The 10,785-nt window shown below is 40.9% G+C and overlaps 1 protein-coding gene across 1 annotated transcript in view; it reads left to right on the forward strand.

The window, feature by feature from the left end:
* Positions 1-1,227: 1,227 nt before the first annotated feature.
* The window catches only part of acvr1ba (activin A receptor type 1Ba), a 20,136-nt gene continuing 10,578 nt past the window's right edge, over positions 1,228-10,785 (forward strand). Inside the window, exon 1 of the mRNA XM_066670544.1 lies at positions 1,228-1,491. Coding sequence (XP_066526641.1) covers positions 1,395-1,491 — 97 coding nt within the window. The 5' untranslated portion in view covers positions 1,228-1,394. The remainder of the gene's footprint in view (positions 1,492-10,785) is intronic.

Raw genomic sequence — 10,785 nt, forward strand, 5'->3', positions numbered from 1 at the left:
AATGCTCTTTGTTAAACTTGCAATTCAACAAGTTTATAGAGAAGGAAAAAACCCAATCCAACTCTTAAACCCAACCACTACTCCTGGCAGAATGTGTGAGGGTGGTGGACTACCAAAACAGACCCAATATCATCCTTGCGCACAAAATAACACAATAAATTAAACCAAACATACTTCCAAACAACATGAGTAACAATATCCACAGCAATAAACAACACAACAAAGTCTTTTACCTAGGGCTTGGGGCATGATACTTCGCATGTCCAGCAGAAATAGTAGAGTTTTCTAGTAGGCCAACTTGCGCTCTAGTGATAAACGGCTGTCGTGGGGATGGGTGAAACCCCTTGTTTTAGTTGACATTAAGACGTCTGGTTCCTATCACCTTCACTGGAAACCATTCTGACTTGGGGAATGTCTCTAGAAAGGCATGTCATACCAAAGCACCTAATGACTTTGTTTTCTTTTAACTTTATGTATATATTAAGTGTACAATTAAGTTTTAAAATGTTGTGTGCAATGTATAATCCTAATTAAAATTCCCCTGCTCTTTTGTCCTTTCATAGTGACAGTTGCACAGTATTAAAATGTACAATGGTTGTTTTATTAAAAATGACAAACCCTAATTATTAACAAAATGACCGTCTTTAAATCGTCTAAATCAAACTCGTATGTTCTTGGCGTACAATACTACCCCCAAGAACAGAACAACTTCACATGCTTCTGCAGGGATTTTTCCTCAATGGAGCACATAACAAATGCAGTTTGCTTACCGTTTTCAAACTACTTAATTTTAGGGTTTGTTTGTTTGTTTATTTGTTTGTTTAATAAAATAACAATGGTCTTTTTTTAAATGTAAATTTTAACTGTGTCAGTTACCATTAAATGACAAAAATACAGGAGAATGCCTTAGTTTTGGGTTACAATCAAATATATGACTTGAATTTTTGAATGTTTATGATTCTGAATTTTTAGAAAATTTCCTACGTTCTATAAAAATGTTGGAAATAGAAGAACGTTTTTTTCACTGATGAATGCAAGTAAAACAACAAAAAGAAGTGAGACGTGAGGGGAAAGGTGCTGTTGTTTAGAAAGAAAAGTATGTATCAATATAATCATGTGCCCCACTGAATGTATTAAGTGTAGGCCAGTGACTACCAGCCCAGTGGACTATAAAGGAGGGGGAGGGTAGTAATCCATCTTTAATACCCTCTCAGTGGTGAATACTTACTGAGAGGTGGCCACAACAAAGGAGCCGAGGCGTGGAGTCCTTCCCCTTTAACAGACACACACATTCACACTCACACACACACCCCTTTAACAGGCAACCGGACTATGTCGCGCGCTCCCGTTCACGTCGGCTCCGTTGTCAACATCTCAGCGCCGCATATGTTTTAATGCGGAGCGATGGGAAGTTCGCAGTCATGTCTTCACCACGAAGCGTCTCAGCGTTGCTTCTTCTTCTTCTGCCTGGATTAATCTCATTGAGTGAGGGTGAGTCTCTCTCTCTCTCTCTCTCTCTCTCTATATTTATTTATTGAACAGCGAGGCTTCGCTGCACGAGGCTCGTCGTCGTCATGGCGATACAGAGCCAGAGCACAGCGCTGCTAACTAAAGTAACGTATGTTTGTTGACTATACGTCGTTTTCTTCTCGCCGTTTGCCCCACGTTTTAGCTCTTTTTCATTTGTCCCATTTTTCCCGACATACACACGTTTCCGGTTAAAAATGTGTCAGACTCACTTCGGCTTCTGTGGTCGCTCCATAACAACAAACTACCCCCAGTCCTCATTACACATTATATGCCGTGTTAGACTGACATTTAGCTCCTCAGACAGGCCTGTGTTTATGTAGAAAGCATAGCACTGTGCTGTAGTTAGTTTAATGCCCATATATCATTTACTCGGAGCGTTCAAACCGCAGAGGAAAGCCACTGGGGCTAATTGAAGACTTCTGTGGTTTGTGAACAGGCAGCTTCTGTAGAGTTGGACGATATGAGCTGACAAAATCCCGATATCACAGTCATCAAAACCTGTGTTCAGTCAAATATACTGAATTTGCACAGATTGTAGTGAGTCTGTTTTAAACAAATTGTTTGTTATTGTTTGTAAAAATGATTCAATTCTCAATATTGGCCTTTTTTTTGCTGTGTACATACAATATTGATATATACTGACACACACTGTACATATCCTACAATTTTAGTGGAATTAGGGCATTAAAACTGACTAAATCACAGGAAATATCAGCTAAAATCAGGACAGATGTTACAAGACTGAATTAAATCATTCTTTTTTTCCCTCCCATACTCAAACATTTGCATTAAAACACAAAGCGAGAAGAGAATCTAAAAGTAATATTAAATGCTTTAGAATTCAGCTTTATTATTAAAGGTTTTTCAGATTTCTAAGACGGTGAGAAGCAGGACATGGAACAGGTTGCAGTGTTAACACTAAGTGGAAAATAGCTCTGTAGTTTATATAGAAAATTTGAAAATGTTTCCTTAAAAAAATAACAGAAAGATGATTGAGTGTTAAAATAAAAATGAGGTATTGGCTGTTTGCATAAGAAATTAAATACATGAGGCATGCTTTTTGATATTGAAAGTCCAATGCATCAGTTTGGCGTGTTTTAAATATGTATAAAGATTCATGAATATAATGATCGTTCACAGGCCACCACAGAATCGCTTGTTGTTGTTTTTCCATTCATCATAGTTTATGTGCTCAGCCAATTTCTCTCTCTCTCTCTCTCTCTCTCTCTCTGTGTATGTTTGTGTGTTTGTTTACAAAGCATGCAGCTACATTCAGAAGTGTGTTAACGCCTCCAGCTTTCAGTTGCCCTCTTAGATGGACAACGGCATCACAGTCCTGAAATGAAATGATGAATGTCCAAATAAAACATACATGAACATGGCTTTATGATAGTGGATCCAGTGAGGCATTTAAAAGTAGGATTTTTGGGCAGTGAGTGGGGACACGTAACTGTTTACTTATTGATGTACTGTGGAGTTTAAATCGAGCAAGTATTAAGGTTAAAATGTTTTGGTGAAAATGAAGTGTATGTTTGCAGCACCTTTTAAAGACTGCACTTTGTGGAGGCAGTTGCAGAGAGTTCACTCACCAAAACCCAGACAGGAGTCAGAGTTGAAGTCTGGCCTTTTGTGATGGAAATGTGAGCAGTGAGCCCCATTCAGCGTCCTGTCAAAGGAGTCTGCCCATCTTTTGTCTGGTTGAGCTAATGTTGATTACATTCACTGCATACATAAACATGGCTGACGTATGTCAGGGCAACATGGCCTGATCTCCTGCTTTGTTGCCCTCAGAAGGCCATGAGGTGTTTTCTCTGAGGACCACCTTTCACTGTGTTTGTGATGTTCTTTCCTGTTTTTTTCCCTTTGGTGGTTTTTTGTTATTTTTGAGCTATAAAACATTGACAGTGTAAGAAGCTAGGCTTTAAACCAGCGTTATTTGGCTTTTTTTTAATTTTATTTATTTATTTTAATGACAAAATCTGAGCATATTCCCTGGTTGCTAAGTCACGCCAAGTAAGGCGGTGTAACCAAATAAACCATAGTTCCTGTCATTTTCAGCTTTCAGTATGAATTACAGCTTGACTTTTTTTTGCCTGTGTGTCTTTCTAGTAGATGAGTCATCTGATTTCCAAGAAACTTTCCTCCCTCGTTTGACACGAGGTCATGATGTTTAACATTCTGTCACATACTCTGATCTATCCTTTAATGGTAAAGGTAAAGGCCACAGACCCATCTGTAATTGTGCTTGGGGGTGGGGTGTGAACGGTGATCAGTAGAGCTGGAAAATTTCATAACATCTGTATCTGTAAAGCAATGTGATTCATTTAAAGTTTTGTTTGCTATTGATAGATACACACCCAAAAAACAGTTGTTAAGATGTAGATTCAATCATTCAGAGTGGTTTGATGTAAAATTCTGCTCAGTGGTGGTGAGAGGAACTAGACATTCAGTCATAGCTTTATTCATTCATTTTTTACGACTGCTTCATCCAGCATTAAAGTCAACGTCGACTATTCTGTTCTCACAGCAAAACAAACCCTCGGGTGGGCAATTAATAGAAAATGAATCGATATTCAGAACTTCTAATCGACATAGACATCTTGTCTATATCGATTATATCCATTTTTTACTTTAATTTTTATGTCCCCACTGGCCGGTCGTGTACTGTCCCTTTAATACCACACAACCACGCAGTATTTACGTGATTCTGCCTCTATCTGCAACATGGTGGAGAACCTAAACGCTGAGGCCAACCGAGCGACTCAAGCAGCTCTTACCAAAGAAAAACACAGCATCTGTTGTTTGCACGTGCTGTGTTTAATTTGTCTGTAAGTTTTTATTTACTTTTTGAATACCACAGCATTACCACAAAAACTAATTTGCATATTGAGACATTGTGTGTTGCACATTCAGTCTGTGTTTAATTTCATGCAGTTAGCCGTCTCTCTAATTTGGTGTTAAGTTCCAGCTTAAGTACCAACTACAGCACAAATAAGTCAATATTTCCTGCCTACAGAAATTGAGCAACATCCTCAAACCTTTTCAAGCTTTTCAATGTTCAGAGGACTCTCCACAGTCCAAACATCCTATCTCATTTTTTATGCCTCAGCCAGCGAAGCAGAGAGAGAAAGAGATCCTGATCCGTTTTGAACTTTTTTCCCCCTATTTACTGAGCTAGGGTTGTGTACAAGCACTGGAGCATTTTTCAGTGTTCAAACAAATTGGAGAGCTAGCAAAAAGCGATGACAAATTTCCCCCAAAAAAGTTTTGCATTAAAATTTGTTTAAATTACAGCAAACCTCCATTTCACATCAATCGATTCAGAATGGTCCACTAAAAGCAGTTTTGATTGTAATGAATGTAGGAAAAATCCCCTTAACTGCCACATTTTGCATTTCCTAGCACCTCCAGATTGTTTTAAGAACAGTTCAAAATGCACATCAACTAAACAAATCGGAACATTCCTTTCTGGTGATGTGTTTAAAAGCTGATTAATAGGAAACAATCCATGTCAAATCTGTAGAATTTCCTTTCAATAGTGGCATTACTCCTGAAGAACATGTTCATTAACTGCATTAATGTAGACTTAATTGTCTTCTGATAGTGTGTGCTGTGATATATTGTGATATTGATTTTATCAGTGTAGTGAGAAGCTCCGGCTGTCAGTGAGCAGGTTTGCACAGCTGCTGTGTTTTTTGGGTCCTCACTGAGGGGTGAAAGTGCTGGGAGCAACAGTGTCCTTATGCTGAAACTGAAGAGGCAGGGGCTAGTGAGTGGAGAGGGATCTGGACTGGGCTGGCCTGGAATGTGTGTCTCGTTTTTCTCAGCAGCCGCACTGACTCGATTACAGCATAACAGAGTAATCAGGCTACAGCCACTCCACCATGAGGAGCTGCAGCGATTCAACGTGCATGTGACGCTTCTCACGGCCCTCTGTGAGAAAACAGCATCAGTGTGATACAGGAACAGTGAGCCAAGCAAAGACAAACAGCCGGCAGGCAGGGAGCGTCTCTGTCTCTTTTTCAGTCTCAGTCTCTTTTTCTCTCTAACTCTCTTTCACTCTCCGTTTCTACTGCTCCCTATTTCTCAATCTTTTGCTCTTTCACTTTATTTTTTATCTCTCAAACACACGCAAATATATATATATTCTTATTTTTTCACTTGCTCACTGTCTTATTGTATTTTTATTAATATTTTCCTCCTCTGTTGTATCTTCCTCTGCCACATTTCTCTCTCTCTCTCATACTCTGTCATTCCTCTCCCACACTCCAAACCAGAGTGAACTCAGCAAACAATGTGATGCCTGCATTCTTTCCTATTTGTTTCTCTTGTCTTCAGTAAAACAAACAAAAACGGATTTTCTCATGTAAGTTCTGTTCTGGTGATTTGTAGATCTGCTATGAGATGCCTGTTCGAACTGCAGATATCAGGACTTTTGTAATATTCCTGGATGGATGGTAGAGCTATATTTTATGAGATGGCCATGGGCTGTTTGGGGGATAACATCAGAAGGCTACATATGCGAGGCCTTGAATTTTATAGTGTAATTAGGACATCAAGGTAAAGGCAAGCGAATGAGCTCAGGACCAAAGCAGTGCAGCTGGCGTGAGTGAAGTTATGGAAATGAAATGTGGGAGCACATTAAGCTGCGCTATATTTTGCATGTATGTGCTTGTTCAGGAACTCGGAGGCTGAATGTAACCTGGGAGAACCTATGTGGGTTCACCTGGGCAGAGGTTATGGCGGGGTGATTGTGATAGAAGTCTACCATGATGTTTTCCACAGGTTCTGTCACAACACAGGTAATTCATAGTGAACCTGGAAAAAAAAAACTTGTTTTAGAGGTTTCATTCATTTCTGGTCCATTGGATACGACATCAAAAGGATTCTCACTTACTAATGGTAATGTTAACCAGGCAGAAGACCAAGATAGCAGTTAATACACCATTTATTGTGTAGCCTTAAAGGAACAGTAGGTATTATCTTTATCGTAGAATTACAGCTGTAAAATCTAATCATTAATTAAGTCATTCTCTACATATTGGAGGTGTGCTGTTCAAAGTCTTAAAGACATTTTGCTCTTCGCTAAACAGGCAAACCCTGACTGTGGGTGGGTTCCTTTTCACATTTTGGGAAAGTGTAGGAAATGTTGTTTCACCCCTCGTTCAGGAGATGAAACTCTGGGAGCTTTCACACACAGCTCAAATGCCTGTAGCACAATTTGGGCTGTTTGCAGCACCATATGTGATTTCGAAAACACACTAATCCTTCCAAGTTCGTCAGAAAGTTCTAGTTTCTGGCTCAGAACTGATCAGTGACGTCTGAACAAATCCCACAAAAGCATGGTCTTTTTACTGCAGTAACGTGAACATACAGATGTAAATAAATAACACCTAAGAATAAACTCTTTGCTTTGATTTGCCAGAGTACAGAGACAGTGTATCACCCAGTGACAGCATCTGTGTTTTAGTCTGTATGATAAGAGGGGTTTTTTTTTTTTGGGACCGGGAGTTGAGTTCACGGTCACAGCAATCTCTGATCTGTCTTCCCTTCATTAATGACCTTGCTAATGACCTGAATGGCCATCAGGCAGCATGCCTAATTGCCCTCTCAGACAGACTAGCCTCTTCCTGACCTGACTCTCTCCTTTTGTTTGGAAAATCTCCACGTTGTGGCTTGTTTATTTACGAGCGCCTCTTTATCATCAATTTACCATAATGACATAATGGCCTGACTGTTTTGTCTTAATATGTCCTAATATTATAAGTGTCTCGGATGCGCTCTCAGACAGGGCATGTAGCCTTGCCAAAGCCTGTCAAATTACGCTGTTTGCTTGAAAACCTCTTGGGCAGCAGTTATCGGAGTGGGGCACTTACTCCCACAAGAGACTTCTTGAATTTAAAATGTAGCTTGTGCTGACGTGCTAAGTGTTTGTCACAGCTGTGTGTTAACTTGTACTTTCATTACTGAGGCAGCTGCAGTAACCCAGCAGTGTCCATACACTTTATACAACTGTACAGTAGTTCAATAGCTGCAGCTGCTGTGACTGTTGTATTTGTACTGGTTGTGGTAGTTGGCCGTTGCTGGTGTCTAAGCTGTTGTAGTTTGTGTCTTTTGTTCTTGTAGTTTTGTTGTACTTGTTTAAAGCTTTTCTTTAGTTAGTTTCATGGGTCATGTTCAGGGCATATATGAGACAGCCACACAATAATTCATTACGGTTTATCACAATAATCATATCGTTCACCCTTGTTCAGAATCTGTTTGTAATACAGTAGAAACTGTAAATCTTACTGTATTGAGTTCCTGGGTCTGTAAGGCCATGGCCAAAAGAAAGATGGGGCAGAGAGGTATTAGATGTACAAGGACTCATATTTCAGGAGGGAGAAAGAAATTTCTGCTTTTGGACCAGACATGTAATTTGACCATGAGAGAGCAGAAATGATGCCCCTCCTTCTCCTGCATTGATTTTGTGTGTGGGATAAGGGAGTGTGTGCGTGTCTGGGTGTGCGCGCGCGTGTGTGTGTCTGGTGGCGTCTGCATGTCTTAATCAGCTCCCTGTCTGGGGGCTGTATGGATCTTGTTTCAGCCCCTTTGCATCTTGGGTAACGGCACTCTCATAGTCCGTTTGCTCCCTCAGGCCCCTGGCATCCTGCTCCCTACGACACAGAGGGGGATGATGGACTTTAATTGTACTGAGGGGATGGAGCATGATAACATCCACCAGGAGAAGCAAGCAGGGCCACTTGGAGCACACGTTTTTAGGCTTTAAAACTTTTGCAGGAAGATGCGGTGTGTTGTCTAGAGAGATTTCTGTAGTATTAAACAATGAAGATGTAAACAAAGTCATTCAGAGTGATTTGTTCTCAAATGGTGCATTAAGAGAAACTTACAGACATGGATTTTCGTTACAAATGGCTTTTATCTGCACCTGGGGTCATAGTGTCATGGTATTATTGTCATGGTACAGGGAAATATAGCCTTTTTTAAAATTGATTTTAAATTTCTAAAATAATCAATGAACACACAGGTATTTTAGCTGTAGTATGTAGGCTCCACAGATCTCCCAGACTCACCATAATAAGCCTTTTAAGCAGAGAAAGTTAAAACCACACTAAGAATGGCATCAGCAGGAGAAGCAACAGGCCCGTTGCTACTGGTTGGGGGGAAAAAATAGTTGGAAATATTTTTGAGTCTGACGACCAAACTGTGGCATCATGAAGCCTGAAGAGCCCAGAAGCGACTCTCACATTAACAAAGCATGCCAGCGCTTACCTGAGGTAGTCTCCTTCAAAACAAGACCAAATTCGTTAGCAATCCTCAGGTTTGTGTAAAAAGTACTCGCAAAAGATTTACAAAAAGTACATCAAATTCAAAAACAATTAAATATGATCCCCATGTAGCTTAGGCTTGCAGCCTTCTGACAACAAGTCAATCAAGTCTGTAGACCAATAAGTTATGGCGAAGCACAACCGAGGAGGAGGGATAAACACATACCCATACTTCAGCAGAGTGCACGAGGGACGACTCAAACAGCCTCAAGCTCAACAAACAATAATCAATAACAAGACGATAAATATGTTTTCAAAGCTTAGATTTCTGAACTTTTGTTGTGGTATCGAAATTTGTATCGAGAATCATAGAATTTTAGTGGTATTGATACCGACTTATACATATTTGGAATCGTGACATCCCTAGTAGCACCTAGTGCTGGCCCAGAATATTCAGTTATTCATTCGTTGGGTTGGAATTCGGTTTATAATTTTGAGATTTGGATATTCTTTTTTTTTTTTTTTTTTAAATGATAAATGTGGCAATCGATAAAGACAACGCTCCACTCCACCCACATTCATGCTCCAGCAGTAAAAACAGGGCTCTCCCCTCTCCACCCATATTTAGACTCATCAGAATAAAGGTCTTTGTGCAAATGAATCCTAAATCTCAGTCACATAAAACAGCCCAACATGCTGAAACAACACCCTGACAACAAAGCAAATGCCACAGTTCATATTGTCAGCTCTGCCCAAACTGTTTTAATTGTGTACACTCTGTGGCCCTATAGCGAGCTAGCTAGTTAGCATGTTAGCGAGTGAGGCCGTGCTGTGAGCCACAGCGCAGCCTGGAGAGAGGGATATTAAAGCAGGGGTTGGAAACAGATTTTGTTAATGACAACAGTATACACCACCCCACTCCTAGAATATTCACCGAATTTCCCGGCCGAAGCTCAGAAGCCCTAAAAATGGTATTTGGGACAGCCCTAATAGCACCCCCAGTTTTGCCATTAGCTTGTGAAGGAGGACCAGGGTGGGAAATATTTGGCCTGCACTGCCTTGAGTCACTGTACTGGAATATGCAGTTGTATATGCCAGAGACATTTGTGGTTTCATCATCGTGCTTAACCTGGTGTGACGAGCCCGCTCTCATCAGCTCCTCTCCCTCTTAATGGCAGCAGTTTTTTTTTTTGTTTTTTTTTATTCCCGTCTTTCCTTTCACGGCTACCACTTCCTGTCTCAACAAGAATGGAATGATAGGAACTCCACGCTGCCTGCGAGTCTCTGGGCCCGGCCTTTACTGAATTCCCCCTTTCGTACGGGTTAAGTCGAAGTCTAGACTGGGTTTTAATGACTGTCACAGCTGGTCCCCTCGGCCAAAAAACCCGCTCACAGCTGGTGGTGCGCTAGCCCACCCTACCCCCCCAGCCCTGCTTCTTTCCTACTCCTTTCCACCCCTCCCAACTCCAAAAAGCAGCGGGTTTTGAGGGGGTAGTGGTGTCCAGGCACCCTCTCCAAAACAGCCCCCCCAACACCACCACCCACATACGCACCCCAGCCGTGCTCTTTGTTCAGACACAGTTAGCCCAATCCCTCCTCATGTCTGCCTAATCTCCACACAAAGGGCCAGTGTAAGGCCACCAATTATGTGCATACGAGTGCAGAGTTCACTTAACCCAAACGTTGTGCACTCATTCATGCTGCGTTCAGAGCCATTTGCGCCAGATACCACCACCTCGTGTACTTACAGCTCGCCAACGTCATGCAAACTCTGATTGTGCTTTTACAGCTTACCCTCAGTGCTGCAGGTCTCTTACTTCTATCAGAGAGTGTTGATTTTTATTTCATAAAACTTATTACATACAGTGTAGGGGTTATAACAGTAATCACAATTGTTATTGTTATTATTTGTTTTACATGCAATGTAATGTTACAGAACTAATGCCTTCTCTAACTTCTTAAGATAGATAAATCTGATAGAGTGTGT

This window comes from Hoplias malabaricus, chromosome 5 (assembly GCF_029633855.1).
Source record: "Hoplias malabaricus isolate fHopMal1 chromosome 5, fHopMal1.hap1, whole genome shotgun sequence".
NCBI classification, from domain to species: Eukaryota; Metazoa; Chordata; class Actinopteri; order Characiformes; family Erythrinidae; genus Hoplias; species Hoplias malabaricus.